At 39.4% G+C, this 12,794-nt stretch overlaps 1 protein-coding gene across 1 annotated transcript in view; it reads left to right on the plus strand.

The window, feature by feature from the left end:
* The window catches only part of Slc27a6 (solute carrier family 27 member 6), a 53,712-nt gene that overhangs the window by 19,537 nt on the left and 21,381 nt on the right, over positions 1 to 12,794 (plus strand). The window contains exons 3-4 of the mRNA XM_021214954.2: positions 558 to 716; positions 3,050 to 3,174. Coding sequence (XP_021070613.1) covers positions 558 to 716; positions 3,050 to 3,174 — 284 coding nt within the window. The remainder of the gene's footprint in view (positions 1 to 557; positions 717 to 3,049; positions 3,175 to 12,794) is intronic.

Below are 12,794 nucleotides of genomic sequence, written 5' to 3' on the forward strand. Positions count from 1 at the left end.
ATATATATATATATATATATATATATATATATATATATATATATGACATAAAAATAACACCACTTAAAAGAATGAGAAATAGTTTGTTCTGAACACAATATGAGAGCCCATGATCCTACATAACAGATTCAAGCTACTCTGGAAGCCATATTCTGCCATTAAAGCAACAGAACAAAGGAACTTATAAGTCAATTCATTTAGAAAATACAGTGGGCACATTAGACAGAGCTACAGCAAAGTGGGGAAATTTTTTCAGTGTGCTTCAGATATTATTTCAAAGCATTCTTAGCTGTAGGTTGATGAAGGCTAGAAGCCTGCTAAGCTTAACAATATGTTCCAAAAGGTTTACCCAATGATCATGAGAAAATTAGCTCATGTATGAAGGCATGTATAGCCATTTTCTAAAGCTAACCAAGATTTTTTCTTCTCAACCTCCATTCCATCTTTCCATAATTATGATAATTTACTTCGCTGAGGTCAATTTGTGTACTTTTTAACCTGGATGGCAGTCCCTCAGAGAATGTGTGTGAGCTTATGATTCTTTCCTTCTCTCCCAGGTCTACCCAAAGCAGCTGTGATTAGCCAGTTGCAAATGTTGAAGGGTTCTGCTGGATTATGGGCATTTGGCTGCACAGCTGATGACATCGTTTATATAACCCTCCCTCTGTACCATAGCTCAGGGTCTCTCATTGGAATTGCTGGATGTGTTGAGTTGGGTAAGTATTTTTTGATAAGTTATAATAATGTTTAACCAGAGATTATGCTCATTATAACTTGAAAGTATTCATAGAATTTGAAGGGACTGTAGGCATATTGAACAATTACAATGTACTATTTGTAGAAAGGACACATTTTCATAACAGCATATTCTTAAACTATCACAACAGCATCCTGGGAATTTGCCCTTGTGGTATAGACTCTCCTTCCTTGTGCTTACTCACTCTCTGGTAGACTAGTCCCCCTGACAGTCACAGTGAGTACATATGTCAGCTGCATAATAGCTTAGAGCAATCCCTGAGACCACAATTACCTCAGCAGCGTTCTGCTGAGAAAAACAAGTCAAAGCTCAGACAAGCGTCTAGATACGAACAGTGAGAAAACAGGTTGCGCCTCTACCAGGCAAGAATAAGGTTATAGTACACAGACGAGTTGTAAGGTCAGTTCCTTTTATCCTCGTGGTCTGTCCCAAACACCCAAGAAGCCTTATGATAAAGTTGATGATCCAATAGATTCTACTTGCAGACATGCAAGGTGATGTTTCATTTGCTAGCTCCCAAATAATATACCTCACTAATGACTGCTAGTTTGTGCTTGATCTGTGATTGCAAGTCAGTCAGACTGTGATCAACATTCACATGAAATAAGTATCAAATGTTCAAAGTATATGTAAGAATATGTATAGAGACATACATTGCTGTTAAAATTGGGTTGTTAGAAGTAAGTGTAGGACCATAGTCACTTCTCCACATACACAGCAAGATGATTATTCATATATATCACCTCTGTGAGAGTTAAGAGAGTTAAGGAAACTGAATGACTGACCAGATCACCTGACTTTAGTATAACAGAAAGAATGAGGGAGGGAGGAAGGGACAGAGGGCTAAAGAAGAGGAGAGAGGGAAGGAGAGGGAGGGAGAGAGGGAGAAAGGGAGGGACAGAGTGTGTATATGAGAGAGGGGGAGTGAGGGAGAGAGAGAGAGAGAGAGAGAGAGAGAGAGAGAGAGAGAGAGAGAGAGAGAGAGAGAGAGATTTTGTCCTAGGTCTGTTCTTGAAGTCTAGTGCCAGAACCGTGTGGAGAAATCCACTGCTAGCCCCAGGAACCCCACTGCCACACCGTACCTGTTATGGGCTGAGCTATAGAAATGCCAAGGCTGGTTTACTAACTACCCCTAGCATCTCTTCTTGAACAATCAGGGACAGATCTAGGAGCAAGACTCAATCCACTGTGAAGCAGGGCATGAAAACAAGTGTGGGTACTCATTTTAGAACTTGGAAGCAGTAAAAACAAGGGGTAGTCATAAGACCAAGTGATTCTACTCATGGATACATGTCCAAGGGAACTGAAAACATGAAGTCACAGTTGGCCGTGGGTGTGCCTATCATTGTTGATGGCCAAGAGAAGCAAGCCCAAATAAACACTACTGATGTATATTAACAAACAAATTATTACATACCCATGGATATATTCAACCATAAAGAAGATGAAGTATTGATATATGCTACAAGATAAACAGACCCAAACCACATTTTATAGTAAATGAAAAGACCAGTCACAATGTGTCACACCAGTCCAGAGCAGGAAAGCTTAGGGGTAGATGTTCATAAGTGATCACCAACAGGAAGGGGAGTTGGGTAGGGGGAGTTGGAAATTGGAATGACTGCTAAGGTGATGATGGTCCTTTTAGGGAAGTAAAAACAAATGTCTTAGAGTTAGATGATGTTGGCGATGGCACCTTTGTGACTATATGATAAAACTCTGGATTGTATACTTTAAATTGTGAATTATATCCCAATTAAAAATGGATGCCATGTTAAAATGTTATTAGAACTAGGTTCTATACCCCCTATAGATGGGATTTTAGCAAGCTTATTAAATCTTGACTTCAGGGTATGATAAAGCTGCTTTAAAGTCTTCACAATGAACTGCATGTTTTTGTGCAAAGATAAAGTAAGGTCATATCATTTATCTCTGAGAAGAAGGATGGATGACCTGTCCAGTGCTCATGACAATATTCACGTACTTCCAGGGCTGCGGTAGAATACATACATGTCCTTCCAGTGCTGTGGGAGTATACCTGCACATTCAATGCTATAGCAGTATACATGTAATTACTGATTTTGATTTCCATTCAACAAATCGCAACAAGTATATTTGCCATCAATACTACGTGACTGCGCTAAGACACGGATCTTAAAGGTCATGTTTCCAAATGAGTTTGTTACAGGTGACCGAGGATGAGGCATGAAAGCTTGGATCTGTTAGGACATCTGTTAGGCATCAGCTGTGTGCCACATTAACTTAATGTCTGTTTTCAATCTCTTTGCATAGGTGCCACGTGTGTGCTAAAGAAGAAATTCTCTGCAAGCCAGTTTTGGAATGATTGCAAGAAGTACAATGTGACTGTGTTTCAGTACATCGGGGAACTTTGCCGTTATCTGTGCAAACAGCCTCAGGTAAGAGAGTGTTGCTGGAGATGCTAAGGGCTTCAGACAGAATATGCTTTCTTTCCTTTCACTGCACAATCCTCCAGAAGAGAATTTATCAAACATGCACAGGTCTTTATAGTATACAAGATAGAAGAAATATAAAAGTCCAAGAAAATAAGAGGAGGGCCACCCAAGGAACTGTCAATAATACTTTGTCCTGCAGCAGGGCCAGGCAGATCCAGAGTGTGGTGCAGCTCGGGGTCAGGCCAATTCCAGTTTGATTGTGAAATGAGATGCATAGATTTACAGAAAAATAATTCCAAGTTGAAGGTAGATAATGTTTAAAAATTCTGGGCTTTAAAAATGACATCAATTATAGTTTTCTAGTTTTCTTTTGAGTACACGATTACATTCCTGTTCATTTTTGTTTGTTTGTTTGTTTGTTTGTTTGTTTGTTTTTGTTGTTGTTGTTTTAATGTGGAAAGCAAACTTTATTCTGTACTCATCCTCCACCCCTCCCCCACCCCGAGCAGTCAAGCTGACATTGTTTTGATCAGTTGCTGCTGCATGAAAAATAGGTGAGCGTGGAGATTTGTCAGAGCCTGGGGTTTGTCTCTGTGGCTTATTTGCTTTTTCTGTCCTTGGCTTTGTTCTGGTCTCATTTATCTTCCTAAATGCAAAAAATAAAAATAAATAAATAAATAAATAAAATAATAATAATAAACTTTCTGACTTTCTAAGTGCTCTTGACAACTAAGAAGCGGTTTTCTTTCCTTTAATCAAATCAACACGAATCCCTTCCAGAAGAGCTATAGAGCATGCTGCCCTTTATGAGGAGGGACAGCAGAGCCATGGGCAGCTACACCTCCTGGCCTGAGTTCCCTCGCTCAGCATGTTTGCCAAGGTGTGGACCGATGGTGGACCACAATGGCTCTTCTCTTCTTCCTGGTTAAAATATTAACACGGCTGCTTCCATTCATGATGTATGGTACAGATGAAACTAGGCTGGGAGCCCTGAATAAAAATGTAATAAATATGTATGTGCGATTGCACAGGACAGATGAACGCAGAAAAGAATGTGAATGGATGTGGATAGCCTGGTCTATGGGAAACCTTTACTCATGAGCTTGGAGTTCATCATCGGGAGACTTCCTGTCTGCCTGTCTCCTTGTCAGAAGCCATCTATATTTTTTTTCTTATCAGCAAATCTGTATCTATTTAAAGAACACTTGGTTTCGTTATTCTTTCTCATCATATATACATACACACATATATGTATATATATATATATATATATATATATATATATATATACATATATATACATATACATATACATATATGCATGTGAGGTTTCCATTTAAAACCATGGACTGTGGAATACTTAGTTTTGCTCCCATTCTGTAAACCTAACCTGCTGCTTGTTCTGTCTCAGTATATTGTTGTAGCTTTTGCAAAGAAAGCCGACTGTTAGAACACTTGTTTTTTTTTGTTTTGTTTTCTTTGTTTGTTTTTTGGGTTTTTGTTTGTTTGTTTTTGAGACATAGGTATGTGCTGGGGACAAGCATGCATGTTATTCATAGGTTTAGGCCAAGAGATCTTACCTAGAATCAGAGTGGAAGGAGCAAAATCCATGCCATCTGCTGCTTATGCTTTTAGATGATCATTTCGGAATGAACCCCTGTTTTTAGTAAGACGCTCTGCAGGCTGTAGGCAACAAAGATTTGGTTTTGCTTTCTGTGTGTCTTGCTTTTGCCTCTATCTGTAGCAACAAACATTCTCAGTTCCTTAAAACTTAAAGTTATGCAGAATTTTCTGCATTTCAGGAAACTCTGAAGTGTCCATTTCTGTGGGCACCTAAAGAGGGTCTTCAGTCCAGTTGTATTAGGGTTTCAGGGTTGTATGGGAGTCTATGTTCTGGAAGAATGAGTCTGTTTCTGGGAAGGAATTGCTGACCTGGACCTGGTAGGAGGTAACTGTCCTTCAGTCCATGCTGCACCAGATAGCGGCTTAACAAAGAGGTTGTTTGCTTTTTTTTTTTTTAAAGCAACCAGAGCTTCAGCGTTGGTGTGACTCCTTTGTGGTTGTGATCACACCAGTCTGGTACTTTGTACTGAAAGCCAGATGGGCATGTCTACTGTGAACTAAGCCATAGGATATCTCTGATAGAAGTTCTGACAGTGTCAGAAAATCTGTCTGCCATTAAGAGGGACTTTAAATGGCTGAGGAATAGGTAGTTTTTGTGGTTCTTACATGGCTCTATCTAATCTATCTATCATCCATGTATCTATCAATCAACTATCTAACTATAAATCAACTATTCATCTATCATCCATCTAATCTATCTACATCTATCATGTGTACCTATCATCTATCTTTCTATCTATCACTATCTATCTATCTATCTATCTATCTATCTATCTATCTATCTATCTATCTATCTATCTATAGATCTGTCTATCTCTATCATCTATTTATTTATCTAATCTATCATCTATATATCATCTATCTAAACTATCATCTATATATCAACTACCATCTATCTAATCTATCTATATGTCATCTATCATCTATCTATATCTATCTATCTATTTATCTATCATCCATCTTCCTCTCTCATTCTTTCTACATGTGTGTGAGACTATTTATAGACTTAAGAGTGAGATGTAAAGGGTTCTTTCTGTGTGCACTTCCAGAAGAATAAGAGAAAAGCGGTCATCAGGGATCGTGCTTGGATGTCCCCTTTGTCTGAAACCACTGGTCTAATTCTAGTAAAATGAAGTGAGGATTTTTGAGACTTTTTCAAGTAATACAGAGAAGTATGTGAGTGTCCGTGAAAAAATACCATGGAAAAGATAATCAAAAGAATTTGTATCACTTTTCTAGGCATACACACCACGTTCAGAATATTTTCCTACCTACCATCTAGAATGGACATCGATGGCCTTTTGAGGAATCTTAGGCAGATTGACTAGAACGTTTATTATGGGAACATTTCCTAAAGAAATACAGTTTTCTTTCCTTACCCTTGGATATTGGAGGATGTTTGTAGTAATCATAGCATGCACTCTGTGTGTACAGTCCACATCCCTTCTTCTGGATGCTGGGAAACACTTGTTCTCACAAGTTCCTTCAAATAAACTCCCTTCACGGGCTGACCTGACTGTCTTTCGTATTGTGACCTGGATCAAGAGAGTGGTCTACTCAGCGCTCAAACTCTCAGGCTTCCCATCTCAGTTCCAGAGTGACAATGAAATTAGTTAAGGTCGCTGCAAAAACTGTGCCAGTTAACCAGTTAGTACTGTTTATGTTAAAATAGAGATTCTTTTTTTTTTCATATAAAGGTTTATTTATTTATTATATGTAAGTACACTGTAGCTGTCTTCAGACACTCCAGAAGAGGGCATCAGATCTTGTTACGGATGGTTGTGAGCCACCATGTGGTTGCTGGGATTTGAACTCCACTCCGGACCTTCGGAAGAGCAGTCGGGTGCTCTTACCCACTGAGCCATCTCACCAGCCCCAAAATAGAGATTCTTTACTTTGAAGTTTATTCATAATTTAGGGAAAAGGACATCAAGCTTGTTCTATGAAGGTCCACAATAATAAATATTTTTGGCTTTATGGGAAGCTGCACTTTTGTTATACCGTTAACACTAAATGCATGAAATAGTTCAATATGAATAGGCAAAGAAAATGTGCTAGTCATTATTATTATCATTATTGCTACTTATATGATAGGAGTATGTTAATATTTAATGAAGGGGTATTAAGAGCATAGAAGATTATATTTAAATATAAAATGAATGATTACAATATTAAAAAGAAAATAATGCTGAGAAGAGTCTTTATAGATATTAAAAGAGTGTATCCATTGAGTATGTCATTAAGCAGAAAGAATTCAATTTGCTTAAACACAAAGTCAACTAAGCCTGTAAGATATTATGTCTTCTTATGGAATGATGTTTTAAGTGAAAATCCTTAGCTTTAATTTGTTAAAGTGGTAGTCAGCTCACTTTTCCTGGTAGGCAGTAATTTAAATAATTGCTTCAAAGTCTTAGCAACCCATGAGTCTCAGATCCATCCTCTATAATGTATTCATTCCTGGGATGGTAGGCATGAAGATCAGTTTAGCAGTATTAATAATGGTGAAGATTTGAAAATAATGTGGTAATCAGGAAATAAATGATAAGGAAATAAATCATGGCATAATTATTCAGTATTTGTATAATAGTGGGAAATCGTGTGGTTGAAGGACCACAACTGTCATACCTGGGGTTAACTGATAACATGATAGCATCTGGAATCGCCTGAGACAATCCAACCTGTGAAGGATTGTCAGAACATGGTCCAGAAGTAGAGTCCTGTGAGGAGAATTCTGAGTGCTTATGAAAAAATTCCAAGAGAACAAGACAAGAGTCTTGTGACCTCAGTTTCTTCAAAAACATAGAAAATTTCTTGAGTTGGGTTTCCATGATCCTTCCAGGCATAGGAGGTACGGATGAGTTCACTTCAGATTATTCATTACAACTGGCTATTGTTATTTGTTTATATGCCTCCATGGAAAAACATGTCCTTGCCCCATGGGGCTTGTCCTTATGATTATACACAAGAACTCATGAGAATTTACTCAGGCAACCTTTCTGAATTCTCAGAGTATAAGTTTCCTGATGTTCTGAATAGAACTGCCTATTGCATTAGAGTTTAGTCTGCCTCGTTTCTAGGTGCCACTCTCCCAGGTCCAGTTGCCAATTGGAGTAGTAAACAAGGGATTATTTAGCTTCTGGACATTCATTAGGTTAACTGATGTGGGAAGACCTATATAACATAGCTTGGACCATTCCCAGGGTGGAGATCCTGAACCATATAACGTGGAGTGAGCTGGGCATTGATGTACAGTTCCTGTACTTTCTGAATGGAGGTGCTGTGTGGCCAGGGGCTTCAAGCTCCTGCTGTCTTGAGTTGCTGCTGTATGGACTGTAACCATGAACCATGAGCCAAAATAAACATGTTCTTCCTTAGGATTCTTTCAAAAGGGTATTTAATCAGAGCAATAGAAAAAGTAAATAAAACAAGCTAACAGTTTAGAACAAATATTCAGAACACAGAAACAAAGCAGAATATATAGCTATACCACAATGTAATTTTATCACTGCACATATGTGGATCTGTAAAATAATATTGTATGGCACGATTTTAGGTTTTGTTTCCTTTTTTCTTTAATTTACAAGTTTTCTGTAGCATCTGTAATTTATTTTTTTTCTGCAATACCACATATCGAGTCAGTTGATCTTTATACTCTCTAAGGAAAATCATCTGTTTTCTTTCTTTTTGCTTGATTTCTTTATAAATTTATTTTAACAGGTACAGATACCTTTCTTGCATGTATAACTCCATGTCACTTACATGCCTGATGCCCATGGAGACTAGAAAAGGGTATCAGGTCTCCTAAAGCTGGGTCGCAGACAGCTATCAGCTACTATGTGTGTGCTGGCTATCAAACCTGGGTACTCTGCAAGAGCAACTAATAATGCTCTTAACTGCTGAATCATCTCTCTAGACCCTGATTTTTTTTTCTTTTAAGGAAGACACAGTAGAGTAAAGAAAGCTTGAGCATTAGAGGAACAAAATTCATATTTTGGACCAAGAAGTTCTGGCAATCCTTTTGATTCATTTGGCTTTCTATATGAGCTGGAGCATTAAGGTGATTATCTTTCTCATTTAAAGATATATATATATATATATAACCACAGCCCATAAAAGTTCAAGTCTGTGGAATCTGATTTACAGACTCCTTTTTGTATTGGCTTCAGTAACGTGCCAACACATTTCACAACGAGTTTTGATGAAACCCATCTCTAACTTGAAAAGCATCCAAGAGTTATGCCGTATAAAACATTGCTGTCTGCTCAGGCAAAACAAATCATAAGGCTTGCAATGTAACTGTCTTATTCAGAAAATTGGTAGTGCAAAGTCAAAGAATTAGTTCCACTCCAGATAAGCAATATCTACAGGCTCCCAGGAGCCAAGACCAGCATAGCTGCTCTGGGCTGTGTGAGAAGGAGCTGCTCTCCTTGAGTGAACATCTTTCTCCATCTGCAGACGTCAGCTGAAGCTCCTTTGATCAGTGAATCAACTATCCAGTGAGCATATTTCAAAGGATTCTGTAAGCTTTGCTTTTGTTATATTTATTCCTATTGCTTTTAAAAATCAAAGTTGTCTTTTTGCACAGTTAACAGATTAAAAGAGGAGCTGGAGAAATGACTCAGTCCCTAACAGAGGTGCTATGATTGCACAGGGCCAGACAGACTTCATTTCCCAGCACTAAGGTCAGGAGGCTCAAGCCACTGTTACTCCAGCTCTAAGAGATACACCCACATACTCACAACTACTTTTGTTTTTTAGATTTATTTATTTATTATATATATATATATGAGTACACCATTGCTCTCTTCAGACACACCAGAGGAGGACATCAGATCCCATTACAGATGGTTGTGAGCTACCATGTGGTTGCTGGGAATTGAACTCAGGACCTCTGGAAGAGCAGTCAGTGCTCTTAACTGCTGAGCCATCTCTCCAGCCCCACAAGTACTTTAAAAAAAAAAAAGATGAAACAAGTCCTAAGAGGTGGCTCTGTGGATAACATTGCTAGCAGTAGAAACAGTAGGGTCTAAGACCAAATTCCTAACACTCTCTCTTACAAAACGTATTAGGCTCTCACTTGCCAGTAACCTCAGCATTGGGGACAAAGACATGCAGATACTGGGACCTCACTTTTTCAGCCCTAGCCAAATGTTGAGCTTCAGGCTCAGGAAGAAACCCTGTGTCAAAAAAAAATGAAGTGGAAGATGATAGAGAAAGATGCTCAGCATCCCCTTCTGGTCTCCATACTTCATGCACATGGTGAGCTCCTCCACCCAGAAGTGTGTGCATATACCATACACACATATACCCCACGCTCAATTGCAAACAGTAAGAGTAATTTTTAAATGAAGGAGTGTACTCTGAAGACATGAACCATGCCATCTTTAGGTCCCTGATCTAAAAAGTGACACTACTATATTCAAGAAAGGTTTTGATTTTTTATTCATGTGCCTAAATAAATATATGCATGCTATTATTTGGGGATTTTCCTTCAGTTTTAACTGCCATCTACTTGGTTTTCTGCTCACATGTCCATGTGCCTTCGTTTACTGTGACTACAAAAAGAAAGGGAGAAAAGCAATTTGAGGAGGCAAGGATTCGCTTCAGCTTACAATTGTCTGGCCATCGTGAAGGGCAGTCAGGGCAGGGATGCAAGGCAGGAACTGAAGTAGGGACCATGGAGCATGGAACAATGCTGCTCGCTGGCTTGCTCTCCATGCCACATTCAGTTTGCTTTCTTATATGACTGGGGACCATCTACACTGGGGTGGCACCATCCCTGGCGGGTTGGGCCTCTGCATCAGCCATTAACCAAGGCAACCGCCCATACATAGACTTGTCTACAGGCAAGTCCTGTGGGACATTTTCTCAGTTGAAGTTTCCTCTCCTCAGGAGACACATTTGCTTCTGTCAACTTGGCAGAAAAGTAACAATCTTAGTATAACACCAGTACATTGAGAGTAGTCTTAAAATATTAGTGTTTAAAAATATTTAAAATACACTAATTTTTTTAAGTTGAGACACATATAATTTAAATTTGACACGATGATTTGTTCCTCATATAATAGCTATAATTTCATTTTTAACTTAGCATTATTAAAATGGCCACTAATTCTTCTTCTACTCTGCACTGTAGTTGAAATTTCTTAATAGTATGCCTTAACTCTTTAACTATCTTGATGAAGTTTACTTATTTACTTATTCATAACAAGACATTCCCCATGGAGATATGTTTTTTAGGCATTGTCTTCACAAACATGAATATAATTCTGATTTCTGGCAGCAGAAACTTGTTTGTCCTATTCTTAAAAGCTGGAGGTGAAGGGAGGCACACATCAGCATTCCACTGGCTTCCTCGTCTCAGAGCTATGTCACAACATGCAGTTTTGGTTTCATTCATAGCTATAGTTCATTTTTTTCTCATTGCTTTGGGGTTGTAGGATACAGAAATAAAGCATTTGAGAGATGCTCTTATCCTATTTATGCAACATTGTAAATATGTGTTCAGTAGGAACGTTGGCAAAGGAGACCTTATAGAAATTATAGTTATGACTCTGAAATCAGAAGATGATCCTATAGATTCAACTCAGTGCCAGAGGCTTTGGAAGTAGAGACTTCTGCCTGGCTGCAAGCAAGAAAGCTTTTTAGCATGGGGACATTAGATATTTTGGAAGTATGATTTGGGGAGCAATGAGCAATTTCTGGACCCTATATGTAGAGACCTATGTTACAAGACTAAAGAGAGGCTCCTGTGACCTGAATCAGCCCCTTAGTCCACGGCACAGAAGAGAGCCACAGTACTGCAACCTCAAGGAACTAGCTTGCTGAGAACCTGAATGGACTTGGGAGTGAATTCCTCTAACACATCTAGATAAGAGTCCAGCAGTCAACAGCCTCATTTCAGCCAATGTCAGCTTATGGCCTCCATAAGAGGTAATACATTTGGGTTTAAATGGCTACATCTGAGACATGTATGGCAGCAGTAGAAAGTTAATGAGGGGTCATTACGTTAGTATAGGAGAATACCATAAAGAAATATGATTTACAGTTGTTGGGTTTGGGCTCCAGACATCCAGGCTCCTTCCCCGCCAGAGGAAAGGTACCTGCCAGGGAGGGCTCTCAGTGCGTGAGCTGGTGTGGGAGACATCTTTGCTCCAGGCCGCACAGGTTCCTGTCTGCTCAGTTGAGAGTGCAGACTGCAGAAGCGACACAGCTTCTGGGACAGACCCCGTTTTGGGCTCTGGACACCTGGGCACCTTCCCTGCCAAAGAGGAGGTGGCCACCCAGGAGGGCTCTGTCCACCAGAGCAGGTGAGAGCCATATTGTGCCTAGGGTCCCTCAGAGACTAGTCTTTGCAGGTGAGTGTGCAAACTGCAGAGGCAACACATCTTCTGGGACAGGCCCCATTTCGGGACTTCATCTTCAGCCAGGAGGCAGGTCTGAATGCCAGAACTCTGTGCACATTTCCTGCAAGAGGATAGCTTGCCTGTGGAGAGTACTCTGACCACTGAGAATCAGGAGAGAGCTGGACTCCCAGGATTGCTGACAGAGGCTAACAGAATCACAAGAGGAACAAAGCTCCAACCAGAGACAACTATAACAACTAACTCCAGAGATTACCAAATGGCGAAAGGCAGATGTAAGAATCTTACTAACACAAACCAAGACCACTCACCATCATCAGAACCCAGCACTCCAACTTCAGCCAGTCCTGGATACCCCAACACACCCGAAATGCAAGACTCTGATTTAAAGACATATCTCATGATGGTAGTAGAAGATCTTAAGAAGGGCATTAACAACTCACTTAAAGAAATACAGGAGAACACTGCTAAACAGGTAGAAGCCCTTAAAGAATCACAGGAGAACACTGCTAAACAGGTAGAAAGCCTTAAAGAACAACAGGAAAACACTGCTAAACAAGTAGAAGTCCTTAACGGGGAAACACAAAAATCCCTTAAAGAATTACAGGAAAACACAGCCAAAGAGGTGATGGAATT

The sequence above is a fragment of the Mus pahari genome, chromosome 15 (assembly GCF_900095145.1).
Source record: "Mus pahari chromosome 15, PAHARI_EIJ_v1.1, whole genome shotgun sequence".
In the NCBI taxonomy this organism is placed as follows: Eukaryota; Metazoa; Chordata; class Mammalia; order Rodentia; family Muridae; genus Mus; species Mus pahari.